Here is an 18,447-nt window from a genome sequence, read left to right as displayed (position 1 = left end):
GGGGGCTGGGGCTTGGGGTTCCTGGCCTCTCTGGAGAAAACCACTGAGGCATGGAAGAGGGCGGTTCTTCTCTCAGGGCTGGGAGTGCGGGGAGAGGGCGTATTCTTGGGTCCAAGAGGAGCCTCACTGTCTGAACCCGGAACAGCGACGTCTGGTTGGGCAGGGATGAGGAAAGATCACTGCCTCGGGTCCCTCGGGGTTCTGTAGTCACCCCACCTCCAGGACAGGCGCCGGCTGCTTCTCTTGCGGTGGTGGAAGAATCCAGAAAAACGCGGGAAGGCACGAGGCACGTTGTGCGCAGGCGCTAGCTCAACGGCCCGTCCCACTGCTGGTAATTGTCGCGAGGCTTGGGCGTGCGCGAGCTCGTGCTCACCACGTTCCAGTCACGCTGCTCGGGCAGCCTCGTGCGGGCACAAGCTTTCCGGCGTGCCGCCCCTTCACGTGGGCTCGGGCGCGCGGACAGCCTACTTTAGCCCTTCTCCACCCAGGTCCCGCCCCTTCTGCCCCCAATTTCTCCCTCCATTGGCCGGGCTTCGCACTAGACTAGTTGTAGCCCCTTCACTCTGGCTTCTCAACTGCCATAGGCTAGGTTCCACCCAGGCCCCGCCTTTCGAATCGGATAGCCACGCCCCCAAGAAAGGCTACGCCCCTCCCCCACCAGCCTCCTTAGTTCCGCCGAGTCCCGCCCCCCTGCCGAGCTTCCCCACTACATTGGCTTAATTTCTCCCTAGGCCCCGCCCCTGAGGCCCGCTACTTACCATCATTGGCGGGGCCCCGCCTCGGGCCCCGCCCCCTGTCCGGCTCCCGGCTCCCATTGTCTCCGCAGATGCCGCTTGGTCCAGCTATCGTGCTCGGTGTTCAGTTTTCCGAGGTCGCGCTCTTTCTCTGCCCCGCGGAGAGGTCCCGCGGCAGAGAATCGGCTTCCCGAGTTCGGGCTGCTCTTTCCTTCTTAGGACACACTTTGCTGAACCAGGGCGGCAGCAGCTATGTCCGCTCTGCGATCTCTTCTGCTTCTGCTGCTGTCTCTGTGTCCCGGTCCTGGTCCTGGACCCGGGAGCGAGGCAAAGGTCACCCGGAGTTGCGTTGAGACCCGGCAGGTGCTGGGGGCCCGGGGATATAGCTTAAGCCTACTCCCTCCCGCCCTGATCTCAGGTGAGGAGAAAGAGGAAGACTAGAGAATTGGGGGCGAGGGAGGGGGGCGGGGGCGGCTCCTCCCCAGTCCACAATAACTCTCCTCCCTTTCAGAATGACCGTTATAATAATCTTTTCATGCCATAGTCATGCCAATAATATCTCTTCTCCTGAACTTACTTACCAGGATCACAATAAGCTTCCCGTTCACATAATAGGTTTCTTACTCCACCCCCACCCTAGGAATCCTGTTCGAGTAATTAGCACCCCCTCTGTATTTCATTCTTCACAGCTCAATTTGTTCCCATCGCTATTTCTAAGAGCCCCTTCAATGATAACACTTTATTGCTTACCTAGTAACCCCACCCCTCCAAACCCCATTCTTCCCATAGATGCTGTCCTGTAAGTCCTTAGAGGCCTGGAGTGTGGGATGTTGGGGAGGGTCACCTAAGGACACTGATCACTAATTTGGCTCATTACTATTTGATCCCTTAACTAATGCCAGTGGACTCGAGATGGGTGAGGGTACAATAAGGAGGGGATAGGGTCAGGTGGGGATGAGGGAGAGACAATAGAAAAGAGAGCAGACAGGTAGAAGAGAAAGGATAGCCCCCTAGACAGACGGAAAAAGGAAAGAATTTCATGATAGCATTCTCCCTCCTTCCATTCTTCTGTGTCTCCTCTGTCCAGGTGAGCACCTCCGGATCTGTCCCCAGGAATACACCTGCTGTTCCAGTGAGATAGAGCAGAGGCTGACTTGGGAGACTGAGACCACCTTCCGAGGCCTGGTGGAGGAGAGCAGCTCATTCCTGGTTCACACACTGGCTTCCTGGCACAGAAAATTTGATGGTGAGGACTGGGGTCCCCAAACCTGGCCTCACACCTCCTCTCTGTGCTCATGACCCCAGCAAACATCCTGCCTTAGCCCCCTTCCACCACCACCCCCAGATTCTCTCCAGGGTCGCGTCCCCCCCCCCCCCAGTATTCTCAGGTCTCTAAGAGTTCCTGAGGCTCTAGCTCACTTTTCTCTTGTCCCTCCATCCCCATCTCTTCCTGCCTCCACCCTTTCAATTTTCCATTCTCTGAACTCACTCCACCTCACACTCCTTTCTCCACATTTGCCACAGACCTTTTTCGGGAGATACTCTTGTCCTCTGAGCGCTCTCTGGCCCTGCTCTTCCACCACTCCTTCGGCCGCCTGTATTCCCAGCACGCCCCTGTATTCAGTGGCCTGTTCTCTCGGCTACGGGACTACTATGAGAGGTCCGGTGAGGGGTTAGATGACGCTTTGGTGGATTTCTGGGCACAGCTCCTGGAGAGATTGTTCCCCCTGCTGCATCCACAGTACACCTTCTCCCCCGACTACCTGTTTTGCCTCACTCGCCTCGCCTCCTCTGCTGATGACTCTCTGAAGCCTTTCGGGGATGCACCCCACCGCCTCCACCTGCAGGTGAGAGGCCCCAAAGCCTGAGCTTCAGCCACCTCTGACCTGGTGACCTCTGAGCTGTGCACCACTCACCCTAACTCCCCTCTCATGCCCCAGTCACCCCTGACCTGGTGATCTCCCCAATCCTGCATGGCAGCCATCTCTGACCTGGTGACCCCTATCTTGAGCCCCAGTCCCCGCTGCCTGACCCCATGCTCTTTGGCCTCCTTTAATTGGGTACCCCCTCATTCTCATTCTGCGCCCTAGTTGCATACAAATTCCTGACCCACTCACCTGCTCTTGGCCCCCAGACACCTTTCTGCTAATTGCTCCCTAATCCTAATATCTTGACTTCCTGTGGTTCAACTAACCATGAATTAGGCACTTAATAGTTGAGACGGACTTTCATTTACAGTATCTCATTTAACTGTTGTAGTAACTTTTTGAGATAGATAGTGGTATTCCTATTTTACAGATAAGAAAACTGAGCCTCCCAGAAGTTAGGGTTTCACAGACTGACCCTATGGTTTCTCTCACCTTCTTTCCCCTACCCCAGATAACCCGGGCCCTGGTGGCTGCCCGGGCCTTTATCCAGGGCCTGGAGACCGGAAGAGATGTGGTCAGCGAAACACTTAAGGTTAGAGGGGGCCTGAGTGTGGGCAGGGCCCAGGGAGGGAGAGGCAGAAGTAAGAAAGGCCCTATGAGGAAGAGTCAGGTGCCAGCTGGAGAGGTCCAGGGCCTTCCCATATCAGCCCTGAGGCCCCAGTATCCAGGGTAAAGCAGGAAGGAGGGGGGCAGGAGTGGAATCTCCCTTGTGTCATGATCCATGACCTCCTCCCATTATCTGACCCTCTTTTGCTCTCTGATGCCCCTTGACCCCTGCAGCCTCTGGTGGTCTGCTCATCTCCATAGCAGCCTGAGATTGAAGTACTGCCTCCACCATCCCCCCCCCACCCGCCATTTCCCACAGGACCCCTCCATGGCTCTCCCTTCCCTGCTTCTGAAGGCCAGATTCCTGCCTTGGCCTTCAAAGCCCTCTCTTCACCACCCATTTTCTCCCTGACCTCCCAGCTTTACCTCCTGCATCCGCAATCTCTTCACTTCTCAACCACAATGGCCTCTCTCTTCTTGAACCTTTTCTCAGACCGCTCTCCCCACTGCCTCTCTAATTCCATCACCCCCCCCCCAAGAAGGAGGTATCTGTAGCCTGGCCCCTGGGAAACTTCCTTATCAGATCTGTGGCAGTCTTCAGGTCTTACCTGATGCCACATGGGGTCACAAACCCTAGACATTCACATCCAGCTCTCCACAGAGAGCCTGGGGAAGGTGAGGTGGAGTATTTGATTTCTCTCTGTCCAGCACCAAGCTTGGCTGAGTGCAGCCACTGTGTTTGTGAATGACAAGTCCTGCTGTCTGCCCCCAGGTACCCATGTCTGAAGGCTGCAGGCGGGCTGTGATGCGTCTGACTGGCTGCCCCCTTTGTCGGGGCATCCCCTCGCTGCCACCCTGCCGGGGCTTCTGCCTCAATGTGGCCAATGGCTGTCTCCGCAGCCACGGACTGGATCCTGACTGGGGGGCCTATCTGGGTGAGGGGATTCAGGAGGGCCTGGGAGGGCTGTTTGTGTTTGGGATGCCTTGGGGTGGACTGGGGAGGGAGTTTTAAACCTTACGGAGTTGAGAGACTATTCTCATGTGAGTTTCTCCTATCCAACACCTTGTTGCTTCCCTCCAAGACCCAGGTCAGGATTTGTGGGAGCATCACAGTCCCTCATGACACCCTTTCTCTTTCTTCCCCTCCTTCAAGATGGTCTCCTGTTCCTGGCTGAGAAGCTCCAGGGCTCTTTTTCTTTTGAGCTGGCAGCTCAGTCCATTGGGGTGAGGATCTCAGAAGCTTTGATGTATCTGCAGGAAAACAGTGTGGCAGTGTCAGCCCAGGTACAGGGGCCATGAGAAGGGTGGGAGTGTCAGCCTGAGGAGGGGGAAAGACAGTGCAGGGAGGGTGTTGGAGTACAGGAGAGAGATGAGTGGAGCTGAGGGTCTGGAGTGGGGGGACAGTGTGGGGTGTCAGGGAGACTGGGGTGTTGGAGTGGGGACACTGTGTGGTTCTCATCGCAGGATGACTAGGGGGATCCTCTTCCTTGTGCCTTAGGTGTTTCAGCAATGTGGCAACCCCCAACGGGTACAAGGCCGCACCCGCCGAGCCCCAGCCCCCCGGGAAGAGGTGGGACGCCTCTGGACCTCGGCGGGAGCGGTGGGGGCAGCAGGGGTGCCAGGGACGGAGGAGAGGCCCACGACGCCTGGGAGCACCAGCCTGAACCGCCTGGTGAGTGGGGGGCAGAGAGGGGGCGGCGGCGGGGGGCGGGGGGGGGCGGATACGGGTAGTGGGGGGCGCGTGCTCCAGCCCAGCCGCGCTCTCTGTTCGCCCAGGTGTGGGAGCTCCGCGAGCGGCTGGGCCGGGTGAGGGGCTTCTGGGCCGGGCTGCCTCTGGCGGTGTGCGGGGACCCCCGCATGGCAGCAGACATCTCGAAGGAGGCGGCGCCCTGCTGGACCGGAGCTGGGCGGGGCCGGTGAGACCCGGCGGCGGCGGGCGGGCCGGGCGCGGGGCGGGCGGGTCGGGGCCGGGCGGGAGCCTTCGGGGCTGCTCTGCCCGCAGGTACTTGTCGCCCGTGGTCGGGGTCTCCGCGTCCGAGCAGCTCGACAACCCAGAGCTGGACAAGGAAGACTCGAGCACCGACCTCCAGACGCGGAGGCGGCGGCTGCAGCTCCGGGCAGCGACGACCAGGATGAGGGTGGCCGCGCTGGGACGCGACGTGGAACTGGACGACTGGGGTGAGAACCCCGGGCGCCCCGAGCGCTTCGCCCCTCCCGGCTTTCTGCGATCCGACCCGGCCCCGCCCACTGCCTTCTGAGCCCCTCCCCTCGCATCTTTACTCATTCATTACTTTCCTCCTTTTTTGAACACGCCTTTATTGAACGTTTACCTCAAAGTTGAGTGGTAGAAGACCCATGGCAGGGTCTCCATCCTTGAGTTCACGACCCAGTGGGAAGACACCAAAACACTCTTACATAACAGTGGGAAGCCTCTTAGATCGAGCAAAGGGTGTGGGTTGTTGGGGAGGGCTTGCAACCTGGGGGAGGTGGGGAAGCTGGGTGGGGGGCCATTGGGCTGGCTCCCAGGATAGAGTTTGCCGGAGAAGCAAGGCACAGACAGTGTTTTTGTTTTTTCTCATCATCTGTTTGTCCGTCTCTGTCTCGCATTGTCTCTCCTTCAACACCCCTCTTTCTGTCTGCTTGCTGCTTCTGTGTGCGTCTGTTTTGTCTTTTCCTGTGTATCCTCTCTCCCCATCTCTCTCTCTCTTCTGTCTCTGTCTCATTGTCTCTTTTCTTCTCTCATTCCTGCATCTGTCTGACCTCTCCCCTCCCCTTCCTGTCACTCACTTTCTCCCTCTTCCCAATCTCCATCTATCTACCTGTGTCTCTCTCCCATCTCTTCTGTTTTTATTTTTTAAAGATATTTATTTATTTATTTATTTGAGAGAGTGAGAGAGAGCAGAATGAGCGAGAGCACAGTGGGAGGGGGGAGAGGCAGAGGGAGAGGGAGAATCAGGCTCCCCGCTGAGGAGGGAGCCGATGCGGGGCTTGATGTGGGGCTTGATGTGGGGCTTGATGCGGGGCTCGATGTGGGGCTCGATGCGGGGCTCCATCCCAGGACCCTGAGCCGAAGGCAGACACTTAACCAACTGAGCCACCCACATGCCCCATCTCCTTTCTGTTTTTAATCTTAAATTCTCTTGTCTCTCTCCCCGCTCCCCCTCACTGTGTCTGTCTCCCACTGCCTCTCTTTCTCAACCCTGTCTCTGATCCTTTCCTTCCTGCAGATGAAGACGCCAGTGGTTCTGGAGAGGGACAGCACTATGCAGATGACTGGATGGCTGGGGCAGCAGCTGTGGCCCCCCCAGCCAGGCTGCCTCGCCCTCCTCGAAGGGATGTTAGTGGGGGCAAGGGAGGAGGTGTCCTTGTCCGCCACAACCAGGGCAGGAGCAGGACTGGGGGGACATCTGTTGGTTTTCACACCCAACCCATCCTCATTCTCTTCCTCTCAGCCCTGGCCCTGCTTGGACCAAGATAACAGGGGAGGGGTGCCCTAGCATCAGAAGGGTTCATGGCCCTTCCCCTCCTCCCCCCTGCCCTTCAGCTGGGTCTGGGGAGGAGTTGAAGGGGGATGCAGAGAGGTAGAGAAAGGGACTTTTTGGGTGAATGGCTGGGGCCCCAAATCCAGGAGATTACCATTGGTGGGTTGGGGGTGGGTGGGTGGGTGGGTGTTCACAATATTTATTTTTTCATTTACAATCTGGGGAGGAGGGAGCTGGGGGTATTTATTTAGGAAGGAGGTGTACTCACCAACCAAGCCTCTATGTTGGGCCAGTTGTCAGCCCCAACAAGGAAAAAGGGAGGAGTTTTAGAGTTGCCATTGGGGGTGGGGTTTGAAAGAAGCTGGAAGTGGGGAGGGGTGGGGCACCTGGGCTCAAAGGGACAAAGCTGGGTGCCGATAGGGTGCAGGGCAGGGGACAAGGGTATGTGAATAAGGTCAAGATCTGTGGGCCTGGTTTCTATGGAGTTTTCTCAGTATCAATTTCTTAAACTAAAATACCAAAAAGAAAAAAAAGAGCTCATCTCATGATCTCTGTCATCCACATCCTTCACAAGCTTCCACACTTCATGCTTCAGTGTTGGATTCAGTGTTTATTCTACAAATAAACAGCTAACGTATTGAACCCTGTGTGTGACTCTGGACTTTTAGCATCCTTCCCTGAGCCCAGGCTCCTGGCAGAGGCTTCTGACCTCTCTTGGAACCTGCCCCCTGTCATTCTGTTTGGTCAAGTTGTCTACCCTCTGGGTCTGAGCCCCTTCATCTGTAAAATGGGGAGAATTGTGGGGACCGGCAAAATTCTTCCTGAACCTGAGGCGCCTTTAATATTACCACACCTCTGGCCCCTGCCTTCAGGGTGGGGACCCCTGTTCTCTGTGTGTCAGATGGGGGCTACCTTGTCAGGTCCTTGACAATGTCTGCTTTCAGCTCGTCTGTTATTTTCTCTTTCCTTCTTTCTGTTGCCTGAATGAGTCTTTTGTTCTGCAGAAAGCTAAGAGGAAAAGGTATAATTGATTCCTAAGTGCAAAAGGAGGGTAGAAGTGCTGTGTTCCAAGGGCGGGCTGGGTGCCCTGACGAAGGAAAGATGCTGGGAGTGAGAGACCCAGAGACGCGATTAAAGCCCAAGCAGCTGCAGGGACTGGCGGGACAAAGGGAGGGAGGGGGAGGAGCCTGGGCGCGGAGCAAGTTTATGGGGAAAGTTGAGCACTGCGCGGAGCCGGGCGGTGGCTGGGGCGGGCGGGAGGGCCAGACCCTGATTTCCCTGCTGCTCCTCAGGTGGCCTGGTGAGTGGGCAAGTGAAGCCAAGGCCGCGGCCGGTGGAGGGACTCTCGAATTTATGGGAGGAGACTTGGGGGGTTCGAATTTATGGGAGGAGACTTGGGGGGTTCATAGAACCCCGGAGGGGGCCAACAAAGGGCTGGCCACAGACTGAGCAATCACCAAAGCTGGAGGGGACAGAGGGCTGGAATGGGGCTAATGGGAGGAGACAGAGATGGATGAAAAAGGACTAGAAGTCTGGACACAGGAGGGAGTCCGGTGCGGGGCTGGATCCCGGGGGCTGTGTTGGGGGAGGGATTTGAGGGGTGATGCCAGAGGGGGCGGGTCTCTAGGTAGCAAGTGTGGGTTCTCCTTGCCCGGGGTTATTCCTGGCTTGTCCCAGAAAGGGGCTGTCGGGCTTGTTGGAGGGGCTGTGGCCCATGGTTGCGGCTGTGATCTGAAGGGGTGAGTCCAGACTCCCAGTTGATTAGGAACCTGGGGCCTGGGAAGGAACTCAGAAGCTCCATGTTTGTATCTTTCGGTATCTTTATGTCGCAGAGTTTTTTTTCTCTCTCTCCAGCTCCACCCTCTCAATCTCCTCTGGGTGCAGAGGGAGTTGGAAAGCCGGCACGGGGGAGTAGGGGGTGTCCAGGGAGCTGAGCCTCATCAGCAACCCCACGTCTCCCCCAGCTCTTCACACACTGGGGTCTGCCCTGTGCTGAGAGCACTTCGGAAGGGGCGAGAGATGCCTGAGTTTTGACTTGTACTCATGACAAAGTCGTTCCTGTAGTTGACCTCCCTGGGTTCAGTAGCCTGTGCCCTGTCTGACCCCCATTCCCTCCTTATGGAGGCCCCTTGTGGCCTCAGAATGGGGCTCTTCATCCCTATCTGTCACAGGCAGAGGAGCTCATGAGGAAGCTAAGGAAGCCAGGGGCCAGCCGATGTCCACCTCAGTGGCACATGAGCGGATGGGTCCTTCTACAGGGTCTTGCCTTTCTCCTCTCCCCTTCTAAATCCCTGAGGCTCAGGTAGAAACTGCAGGTGGGGGCCGGGGAAGCTGACAGGAGTAGTTGTGGACCACCAGGAAGATCTGGGTATAGAGAGCACATGCCCCCCCCCACCCCCCAGGCTTCCACTCCTGGAATGAGCTGCAGCAGCAGGAGAGAAGGCTCTACCCTCTCCTTAGACTCCCCTCCTTCCCCCCTCATTTCCCTTCTAGACGCTGACAGAGGCAAAAATCTGCTAACTCAGGGGGCAGACTCAACCAGGGCTACGAGCAGGCCTGGGGGATGACCCCCCGATCTCAAACCAGCGCCTTCCACGGCTGCACGGCTGTCTCAAACTGTCTCTGCCTCTGTGCCTGGCCCTTGCCCTGTCCCTCGCTAGCATCACCCTTACCTGTGCCACATGGGCCCTCTGTCTCCTACCAGGACCATGCGCCTCTGGGGGCCTCGGAGCCTGGGGGTGGCTCTGGGAGTCTTCATGACCATCGGATTTGCCCTCCAGCTCTGGGGGGGCCCCTTCCACAGGAGGTGAGTTCCCATCTTGTCCCAATGCCTTATAGATGCCCCCCATTTGCTCCGCCCCATACCACCTAGGTCTGTGACTCTTGGGGACTCTGAGGAGGTTCCATGTCCTCTGTCCTTGCTCCACAAGATGCCCGCCCACCTGCTGGTGAGGGACAGGAAAATTCCCTTCCCATCTCTCCCCAGGCTACCGGGCCTGCAGCTCCGACAGCCCTTGGCCCCATCCCCGGGATCGGCTGTTTCATCCTGCCTGCCCCGGCAGCGACTTGTGTTCCTGAAGACGCATAAATCTGGGAGCAGCTCTGTGCTGAACCTGCTTCATCGCTACGGGGACCGACATGGGCTGCGCTTTGCCCTCCCTGCCCGCTACCAGTTCGGCTACCCAAGGCTTTTCCAGGCCTCTCGGGTCAAAGGCTACCGCCCTCAGGGTGGAGGTACCAAGCCCCCCTTCCACATCCTCTGTCATCACATGAGGTTCAACCTGAAAGAGGTGAGGGGTATAAGAGGGGATGGGTGGGATTGGAGAGACGTGGGCTTGGGCTTGTGGCCAAGACCACCAAGGGAGGAGGCCCCAGGCCTGGGGGTTCCCAGGTACCCCTTCACCCAAAAATTGGGCATGGGAGCCACAGAGATTCCTGTTCTCCTCTCCTCAGCTGTCCCTTGCCTAGTAGTTTCTGGGAGCCAAAGTCCTGCCTTCTCCCATCTAGAGCTTTCCAGTCTCTTTCCTTGACCAATTTACCCCACTGATATCAGTGCCCTGACAACTCTGACCCCCCAGACTCTCACTCTTCTTGGCCCCTTCTACTGACATTACCAGGGCCCTTGCTCAGCTACTGCCTTCTGACCATCTTCCTCTGCCAGATACGGAGAATCAGCTACATGCCAAGCCCTAGCCTGGTCCTGACCCCCTCCTCCCCAGTTCTAAAGGGGAAGATGTGTGCATGCACTCACGTACTCATCCATACACACCCAGGAACCTGAGAGCTCTTGGGCAAACAAAATCAATGTGCAAATGAAAATATACAGGGAAGGAACTTTTATTGAATACTTACTGTCTGCTGGGTACTAAGCTTACCATCACCTTGCCAGAAAGGCATTATAAATGTCTCCATTACACAGATGAGGTCAGGTTTCAGAGAGGCTAAGTGACTGGCCTCCTTAACAGAAAGCGGCAGAGCTAGGATTTGAACTCAGGTCCATCTGCTCCCAAGTCAAAGGGCCTTCCCTGGCATGTGTGCATGTGTATGTGTGTTTATATTTGGAACTGTGAGGAGAATATTCACCAAAAGAAGCAGGGCTTTCTGGTGAAGTGGTTTTTAAGGAAAGGGTGGACACAACTTTGTAGTAAGAAGAATATCAGGTATTTTAGAGGGAGCAGAATATCAGCAAAGGTGTGGTGGTCCTGGTGGTGGTGGCAGTCCTGGTGTGTGTCTGTGTGTGTATGTGTGTGTGTCCTATTAAGCTGGAGCTGGAGAAAGCAGCTGAGGGTCATGAGTATCATCTAAAGGGCAGTGAGGGGTCACTGCTGGGAGTGAGGTGATGACAATGATCTTTCAGGCAGGTGTCTCTGGTTTTTGACCTTTGACCTTCATTGTCATCACCATTCAGTGAGTACCTACCATGTTCCATGCACTTCCACATTCAAGGTAAGTGTTAACCCAGATTTATAGATGGAGGAACAATGGCTCTGAGAAGTTCAATAACTTGTCTAAAGTCACACAACTGGTAAATGGCTGAACTGGGATTTTATTGCAGGTTCACCTGATGCCACAGACTGTTCTCTGTACTGTTCTTCCCTGCCTTCAAAGAGACACTCAGTTTACAAGCTGTGCTCTGCAGGCATGCCCACATTAGCAGAGCAGATTGGAGGACAACGTGGGAGGGCGTCAGGTTTAGTGATAAGCCATATTCAGAGGCAGAAACCCTTTGGGGAGCCCAGGGGCTGGGTCCTGATGTGGATCTGCTGCAGGACCATCCTAGGGTGTGGCTCAGTCAATTCCCACCATCTTTCTTGCTGAGAAGTAGAATCGTATGTCCCAGGCCTCAGGGTAGCACCCTACCAAGTGTCCATAGCTCCCCAGTGCCCAGTCCAGGGGTGTCCTTTACTTTCCAAGATGCCTAAGAACCCCAGAAGTACCCTATCCTTTGGCCATCCTGGGCTTAGCCTGCCTACCTGATGCCTATACTTGAGACAGCATTATGGTTGGTCCCTCTCCTCCCTCTTTGCTGCCAGTGACCACTCCCCCCCACACACCCCCACCTGGAGGAGGCCTGAGACTAGTTCCTTTCTTGAAGCTGTGACCAAGAGTCCCAGGGTAGGCACCTAAGAGGTTTTTGTTGGAGAAGTGAAGACAAAGTTTGATTCTTAAAGATTTTACTGACCAAAGCCATACAGAGAGGCCCAAAGAAATTAATGTTCTTGAGTAGCTTCCCATGTTCCAGGTTCCTTCATACCCTTTATCTAGTGTACCTTCATAATCAGGGGGAAGCTACGTCCCCATTTTTCAGATGAGCAAATTGAGTCTCAGGGATGTTAAGTAACTTGCCCAAAGTGTTAGTGTAGGAAGCTGGGGGTTTCCAGCAAAGCCCAGAAATTTCCAGGAGGTTTGAGGAGTCTAGGGGATCCACTGGCAATGGGCTTGCTTAGTTGCTTCCTGGCCCAGTTCTTTCTCCCTATGCCTGTTTTCTCTCCTCTGCAGGTACTTCAGGTCATGCCTTCTGACAGCTTCTTCTTTTCCATTGTCCGAGACCCAGCAGCTCTGGCCCGCTCTGCTTTCTCCTACTATAAATCCACCTCATCGGCCTTCCGCAAGGCGCCATCCTTGGCTGCCTTCCTGGCCAATCCTCGAGCCTTCTACCGACCTGGGGCCCATGGGGACCACTATGCACGCAACTTGCTCTGGTTTGACTTTGGCCTCCCCTTCCCCCCAGAGATGAAGACCAAGAGAGGTAATACTCATCCACCTAGAGACCCCAGCCTCCCACAGCTGAATGTTTTGCCTTCTGGCACTGGCCCCCGAGCCCACCATCCCCTGGATCCCAATGCTGTCTTCCATCCTGCTCCCACAGTTGCTGGTGGTCACAGCCAGACATCCAGCCCTTCCTCTTTAGATTTGGGATCTTCGTCCTTCATCCAGTGGAGTCTGGCCTGGCTGGACTCTGTCTTTGATCTGGTCTTGGTGGCCGAGTACTTTGATGAGTCATTGGTTCTACTGGCAGATGCCCTGTGCTGGGGTCTAGATGATGTGGTGGGCTTCATGCACAACGCCCAAGCTGGAGGTGAGCAGGGCAGAGGCCCTGTCAGCAATGGTGGACTGACCGCTGAGGACAGGCAGCTGACTGCACGGGCCAGAGCCTGGAACCACCTGGACTGGGCTCTCTATGTTCACTTCAACCACAGTCTGTGGGCACGAATAAATCAATATGGCCAGAGCCGACTGGAGAGTGCCGTGGCAGAGCTCCGGGCTCGCCGAGAGGCCCTGGCTAAACATTGTCTAGAGGGGGGTGAGGCTTTAGACCCCAAATATATCACTGACCGACGGTTCCGCCCTTTCCAGTTTGGGTCAGGTAAGGTTTTGGGCTATGTACTTCGGAGTGGACTGAGCCTCACAGACCAGGAGGAGTGTGAGCGTCTGGCTACCCCTGAGCTACAGTACAAGGACAAGCTAGATGCCAAGCAGTTTCCCCCAACAGTCTCTCTGCCCCTTAAGACTTCAAGGATACTCTCCCCCTAGGCATCAAACCACTAAGTCTTAGGCTGAAGAGCAGTGAAGCTAGAGGGCACACATGATTGAGTATGGGGGGGCCAGATGCCATTTCTGCTTCCCTCTGAAAGCATGTCTGTGCCCTGGAGGTTGAATGAAACTTTGCACAGATGTGGGGACCAAGTCTTTCAGCCTGTGCAAAGCATTCCAGGCATTCAGCTCCTTGCAGTACCCCCTCCCCGCCCATTTTGCCCCTTCCCCTTTCCAACCCCCTGGCAGGTCCCTATAGCACTCTCAAAGAGCCCCCGGAGGAGCAAATCATGGAGTAAGCCAGAAAAAATTTGGAACGTGTGGGCTGGAATAATGCGTCCATTTCTCTATGAATTATTTGGTTCTGGACTATGCTCATTTCACTATGAAATGTTTGTTGAATAAATAATTTGAACCTTTGACTTGCTTTGCATCTTCCTGGGAGAAGTGGAGTTGGAGGGGGTTCTTTTAATATTTCTTCTCTAAGAAATCTGTCTTGTAGTCTCTCCTAAACCCTTCTTACTGCAGCCTAACCCCAGCCGGACCCCGCCTCTCCCCCCGCCACAGCGGTCCGGTCACCCACAAATTCCGGGGCCTCAGAGGCCACGCCCCTTCCTTTCCGCTTCCGGTTTCTCGCCAGTCAATCGGCCCAGCAGTCCGGTTCCGGCCCTGTCGGGTCTCGGTTCCGGGTTCGTTGCCCCGGTTCCCGGCCCCGGCTGGTCTCCCGGGCCGGCCCGGCCGCGCGCAGCACCCGTTGGGTGTCGGGACTCCCGGGCCCCGCCCCAGCGGCCCCCTCGCCCTCCGCCGGCCCCGGCCCACCTCGCCCCCCGCCCGCGCCGTCCTCGCCGCCCCATGGAGTCCCAATGTGACTACTCCATGTATTTCCCGGCGGTGCCGCTGCCGCCGCGCGCGGAGCTGGCGGGGGACCCGGGCCGGTACCGGGCGCTGCCCCGGCGCAACCATCTCTACCTGGGGGAGACTGTCCGCTTCCTGCTGGTGCTGCGTTGCCGGGGAGGCGCGGGGTCCGGCGCCGGGGGCGGCCCGGGCTTGGGCTCCCGAGGGGCCTGGGCAGAACTGGCAACGGCCCTGGCCGCCCTGGCCTCGGTCAGCGCCGGAGGCGGGGCGCCCGGGGGCGGTGGCTCCGCAGACCAGGATCCCGAACCCCCAGGGGGCGGGGATCCTGGCGGTGGGGCGTTGTTTCGAGGCTGCAGCCCCCTCCTCACCCACGGCCCGGGCCCTGCTACCTCAGGGGGAGCGACCACGGTGAGGAGCTTGGGGTGACACGGCACAGGGCGGAGGGGCGGTTTGCTGGGCTCCAGAGACAGGAGGGGATGGACGCTGGGGGCCTGAAGGAGGCAGATGACGGAGGAGAGCGGAGGCCAAGAAGAACGGAGAACATCACATCTTAAAGGGAACGCCGCAGGCTGCCTCTTTGACTCTCCCGCCCTCTTACTCCTTTCACAAACCCCAGCTGCCTGTGGAGGAACCAATTGTGTCCACAGATGAGGTCATCTTCCCACTCACCGTTTCACTGGATAGGCTGCCCCCAGGGACACCTAAGGCCAAGGTAAGATTGGCAAGGGGTGGGGATGTTGTCCTAATTCAGACTCCTTTTCTAAGGCTGGGCTGGCTGTCTCTCGTCTTGACCGAGGTCCTGTGTCCCTTGTGCTCAGATTGTAGTGACTGTGTGGAAACGGGAGGTTGAGGCACCAGAGGTCAGAGATCAAGGCTACTTGCGCTTGCTGCAGACCCGATCTCCGGGGGAGACCTTCCGGGGGGAGCAGAGCGCTTTCAAGGCCCAAGGTGGGGAAAATGCAGAGAGGAAACGCTGGAGTCTGGAATTTGGGGGACAGAGTGGAGGGGTAATACTGGCAAGTGCATGATCTGGGGAGCAGAGTAAGATTAGAACTGTGGGTTGGAGGTGAGGTCTGTGCCCAGCTCATCAGTTCTTGCCTGGGCCCTCTCCTGCAGTGAGCACCCTGCTGACTCTGCTGCCCCCTCCGGTTCTGAAATGCCGCCAGTTCACTGTGGCTGGAAAACACTTGACAGTGCTCAAGGGTGAGCAGATCTGTGGCTCAGGTCTTTGGTAGCAGCAAGGGCACTGACTGGGTGGCAGTTACTCTGGGCACACTGGTGGGGATCGGTCCAATTTTGGAGGGGTAAAGTCGGGGCTTGAGGGGTCCAGGTACTCTTAGCTGAGCTGAGCTGGTTACCTCCAACAGTGCTGAACAGCTCCTCCCAGGAGGAAATTTCCATCTGGGATATCCGTATTCTCCCAAACTTCAATGCTAGTTATCTACCTGTCATGCCCGACGGCTCAGTGCTGCTGGTGGACAATGTCTGGTGAGGTCCTGAGGAGGGGGCAGGGCTGCAAAGTGGGGATGGGGGCAGGGCCAAGAGCTCTGGCATGAAAAGATCAAGCTCTGTCCCTCTTTCTGCTGAACTAGTCACCAATCTGGGGAAGTCTCCATGGGCTCCTTCTGCCGGCTCCCTGGTACCTCTGGCTGCTTCCCCTGCCCGCTTAGTGCCCTGGAGGAACACAACTTCCTGTTTCAGCTGAGAGGGGGTGAGCAACCTCCTCAAGGGGCCAAAGAGGTGAGTATAAGAGGCTGGTATGCTCGAAGAGCAAGGTTAAGAAAAAGCAGTGGGAGGGAAAGGCCAGGGGGTAACAAAAGATGGAAGGGGACCTCAGATACACATGGTGTTTCCTTTTGTCTCTCCTACAGGGCCTAGAAGTTCCCCTGATTGCTGTGGTTCAGTGGTCTACCCCAAAGCTGCCCTTCACCCAGAGCATCTACACCCACTACCGGTGAGTTTGTGGGACTCCCCGCTGGGCATCGTCCTGTTCACCTATTTGGCAATAGACGCCCCGCTTCCCTCTCTCACTGCTTCTAGCCTGCCCAGCATCCGCCTGGACCGCCCATGCTTTGTGATGACTGCCTCTTGTGAGTCCCCTGTTCGGACTTACGAGCGATTCACGGTCACCTACACACTGCTCAACAATCTCCAAGACTTCCTTGCTGTGAGGCTTGTGTGGACCCCAGAGCACGCACAGGCTGGTAGGTGGGCTGTCAGGCTCTGGGACCTTGTCCCAAAAGAGGAGGGGAAAGGAAGTCATGGAGGTGGGTGGCTTGTGGCAGGCTACCTCGGCTTTGTACCATGGTGGTCTCCACAGTGTCCCCGATGGAAAGCTTACAGAAGCAGCGGGACAGTGATTTTAAGGGCACTGACCCTGGATCTGGGCTCCCCGGTATATTTGATTTCTACCTCTCCCATTCACTAGCTGTGTGACCTTAGGTAGGCTACTTAATCTCTCTGAGCCTCACTCCGATCCCTCTTCTCTAAAATGGGGGAAATAATATCTCATGGGGTTGTTATGGTGATTTAACGGTTAACATAAGTGAAATGGTTAGAATAGACCTCAGCACACAGTAAGTATTAGCTGTTGTTACTTATAAAGTTCAGCAAAAGATGACATACTCAGTTTGCTGCACAGAGGGGCTCTGAGGAGCAAATGAGACTGTGTTCATGAAAGCGCTGTGTGAACAGAGGAGCACCGTACAGATGTGTTTAGTGGTGGCTGTTTCTGTGTCCCTCCCCCCCCCCGCCCCTGCAGGAAAGCAGCTGTGTGAGGAGGAGCGCCGGGCCATGCAGGCTGCCCTGGACTCTGTTGTCTGCCACACGCCCCTCAACAACCTAGGCTTTTCCCGGAAGGGCAGCGCGCTCACCTTCAGTGTGGCCTTCCAGGCTCTGAGGACGGGGCTCTTCGAGGTGGGCTGGGGAGGGGCTGGACTGCATGATGGGCTATGCAGAGTGTCGGGGTGGGAGGAGTCAGCCACCAGCCTCTGTGGACGAAACACCACGGGTGGTACTAAACAGCGGGGGTGGAGGGAAGGTGGAACTTCGATCCCACACTGGCGGGGCAAGTGGGGAACTTGATTGGAAAGGAAGGCTGGGGCCCGGAGGCCGAGCTGGAATGCTGACTTGTGTCTCCCCGCTCCAGCTGAGCCAGCACATGAAACTGAAGCTGCAGTTCACGGCCAGTGTGTCCCACCCTCCGCCCGAGGCCCGGCCCCTCTCTCGAAAGAGCAGCCCCAGCAGCCCTGCTGTCCGGGACCTGGTGGAGAGACACCAGGCCAGCCTGGGCCGCTCTCAGTCCTTCTCTCACCAACAGCCCTCCCGCAGCCACCTCATGAGGTATGGACACATGGGAGGGGGTGCCACTGGACTCAGTAGAGGCCGGAGTTGGAGCGGGAGCAGGAAAGGGTCCCCGGGGTCCGACCGGAGCCCACAGCCTCTGCCTTCCCCCAGGTCGGGCAGCGTGATGGAGCGCAGGGCCATCACGCCCCCTGTGGCCTCCCCTGTGGGCCGCCCCCTCTACCTGCCCCCGGACAAGGCTGTGCTTTCTCTGGACAAGATTGCCAAGCGTGAGTGCAAGGTCCTGGTGGTGGAGCCTGTCAAGTAGCACCGTGCGGGCTCTCCTCCCTCTTACACTCCCAGAAACCGAAAGCCCCTGGAGGGGGTCCTCGCTCCAGACTGTGCCTCCCCTGGGATGCCTCCCACCGTGGATAAGGAGGCCCAACAGGGCCGCCTGTCTGTGTCTGCTGATGAGGGACGAGGAAAGAAGCTGTGAAATGGGCGGGTATGGCTACAGCACTAAGCCAACAGTATTTCTCCGACTCCCTGGGGGGGCTGGCCCCACCCCGAAGCCAGGGCAGGGGCTCCAAGAGCTCCCTTGCCCCCCGCCCTGTACCCTGGTTCTAAGTTTACAAAGTGTATTCCTTGTTCCTATTAAGTTGTCCCTCCTGCCTCTGATATTCCCTCCCTCCCTCCTCCCACCCACCCGCAGGGCTGAGATTAGAGGGTGGTGATGGTAAAGGGACCCCGACAATGACCCTCCTGTCTCCGGGGAAAGGGGAGATAGCCAGGTGGCCTCCTCCTGCCCCTCATGTTTACGTTTGCAGCCTGAAGCACTTTAAGTTGTGTGGGGTTTTCTTTTCTTTCTTTTCTTTTTTTTTTTTTTTTGATCTGTCTGTTCCTGTAACTTATTCTCCAACTACTGCTTCCAACTGAAATAAGACTATTAAATGCCTGTTCAGGAGGGAGAAGAATGACTTTCGTTTGTGTGTTGGCGGCAGGAGCAGAGGCCCCAGGGGCTCAGAGTGGTTCCCTTCAGCATGCACACCAAGTAGCTCCCCTCAGCTCCCTTCCTACCATACTATT

General features: G+C 56.9%; 3 protein-coding genes across 5 annotated transcripts; all 3 read left to right on the top strand.

Annotated features, from left to right (window-relative positions):
- Positions 1-827: 827 nt before the first annotated feature.
- On the top strand, positions 828-6,833 carry GPC2 (glypican 2). Its single transcript, XM_036073311.2, has 10 exons — positions 828-1,152; positions 1,822-1,980; positions 2,259-2,581; positions 3,114-3,194; positions 3,981-4,143; positions 4,362-4,492; positions 4,707-4,880; positions 4,985-5,124; positions 5,211-5,386; positions 6,436-6,833. Exons 1-10 carry the CDS (start codon positions 987-989, stop codon positions 6,684-6,686), a joined length of 1,764 nt encoding a protein of 587 aa, XP_035929204.2. The 5' UTR covers positions 828-986; the 3' UTR covers positions 6,687-6,833.
- Positions 6,834-7,944: 1,111 nt separating this feature from the next.
- Positions 7,945-13,646, top strand: GAL3ST4 (galactose-3-O-sulfotransferase 4). Of its 2 annotated transcripts, none has more exons than XM_036073314.2 (4): positions 7,945-7,990; positions 9,184-9,496; positions 9,677-9,980; positions 12,190-13,646. In XM_036073314.2, the coding sequence occupies exons 2-4, from the start codon at positions 9,372-9,374 to the stop codon at positions 13,222-13,224; spliced, it is 1,464 nt and encodes a 487-aa protein (XP_035929207.2). In that variant the 5' UTR covers positions 7,945-7,990; positions 9,184-9,371; the 3' UTR covers positions 13,225-13,646. The 2 variants fall into 2 exon arrangements, with proteins under 2 accessions (XP_035929207.2, XP_035929208.2); XM_036073315.2 differs by lacking the exon at positions 7,945-7,990 and adding an exon at positions 8,364-8,429.
- A 213-nt stretch (positions 13,647-13,859) lies between these two features.
- Positions 13,860-18,274, top strand: TRAPPC14 (trafficking protein particle complex subunit 14). 2 transcript variants are annotated; one of them, XM_036078754.2, is made up of 11 exons: positions 13,861-14,487; positions 14,696-14,791; positions 14,898-15,027; positions 15,196-15,282; positions 15,447-15,567; positions 15,672-15,819; positions 15,951-16,033; positions 16,120-16,283; positions 16,841-16,995; positions 17,228-17,421; positions 17,536-18,274. In XM_036078754.2, exons 1-11 carry the CDS (start codon positions 14,077-14,079, stop codon positions 17,687-17,689), a joined length of 1,743 nt encoding a protein of 580 aa, XP_035934647.1. In that variant the 5' UTR covers positions 13,861-14,076; the 3' UTR covers positions 17,690-18,274. The 2 variants fall into 2 exon arrangements, with proteins under 2 accessions (XP_035934648.1, XP_035934647.1); XM_036078755.2 differs by lacking the exon at positions 15,196-15,282 and having other exon boundaries at positions 13,860-14,487.
- Positions 18,275-18,447: the final 173 nt, after the last annotated feature.

Source organism: Halichoerus grypus, chromosome 6 (genome assembly GCF_964656455.1).
Source record: "Halichoerus grypus chromosome 6, mHalGry1.hap1.1, whole genome shotgun sequence".
NCBI classification, from domain to species: Eukaryota; Metazoa; Chordata; class Mammalia; order Carnivora; family Phocidae; genus Halichoerus; species Halichoerus grypus.
The sequence above is the reverse complement of the archived record's forward strand: the minus strand, read 5'-3'. Positions and strand labels throughout refer to the sequence as shown.

What these genes read in the sequence shown, in the direction of transcription:
- GPC2 (XM_036073311.2), top strand. Translation starts at nt 987, where the DNA reads ATGTCCGCTCTGCGATCTCTTCTGCTTCTGCTGCTGTCTCTGTGTCCC. An exon ending in TGGTCAGCGAAACACTTAAG is followed by an intron (nt 3,195 to 3,980) that starts GTTAGAGGGGGC and finishes GTCTGCCCCCAG; the next exon opens with GTACCCATGTCTGAAGGCTG. An exon ending in GCACCAGCCTGAACCGCCTG is followed by an intron (nt 4,881 to 4,984) that starts GTGAGTGGGGGG and finishes CTGTTCGCCCAG; the next exon opens with GTGTGGGAGCTCCGCGAGCG.
- TRAPPC14 (XM_036078754.2), top strand. Translation starts at nt 14,077, where the DNA reads ATGGAGTCCCAATGTGACTACTCCATGTATTTCCCGGCGGTGCCGCTG. An exon ending in GAGCGCTTTCAAGGCCCAAG is followed by an intron (nt 15,028 to 15,195) that starts GTGGGGAAAATG and finishes CCTCTCCTGCAG; the next exon opens with TGAGCACCCTGCTGACTCTG. An exon ending in TGAGGACGGGGCTCTTCGAG is followed by an intron (nt 16,996 to 17,227) that starts GTGGGCTGGGGA and finishes TCCCCGCTCCAG; the next exon opens with CTGAGCCAGCACATGAAACT.
- GAL3ST4 (XM_036073314.2), top strand. Translation starts at nt 9,372, where the DNA reads ATGGGCCCTCTGTCTCCTACCAGGACCATGCGCCTCTGGGGGCCTCGG. An exon ending in GGGGGCCCCTTCCACAGGAG is followed by an intron (nt 9,497 to 9,676) that starts GTGAGTTCCCAT and finishes ATCTCTCCCCAG; the next exon opens with GCTACCGGGCCTGCAGCTCC. An exon ending in TGAGGTTCAACCTGAAAGAG is followed by an intron (nt 9,981 to 12,189) that starts GTGAGGGGTATA and finishes TCTCCTCTGCAG; the next exon opens with GTACTTCAGGTCATGCCTTC.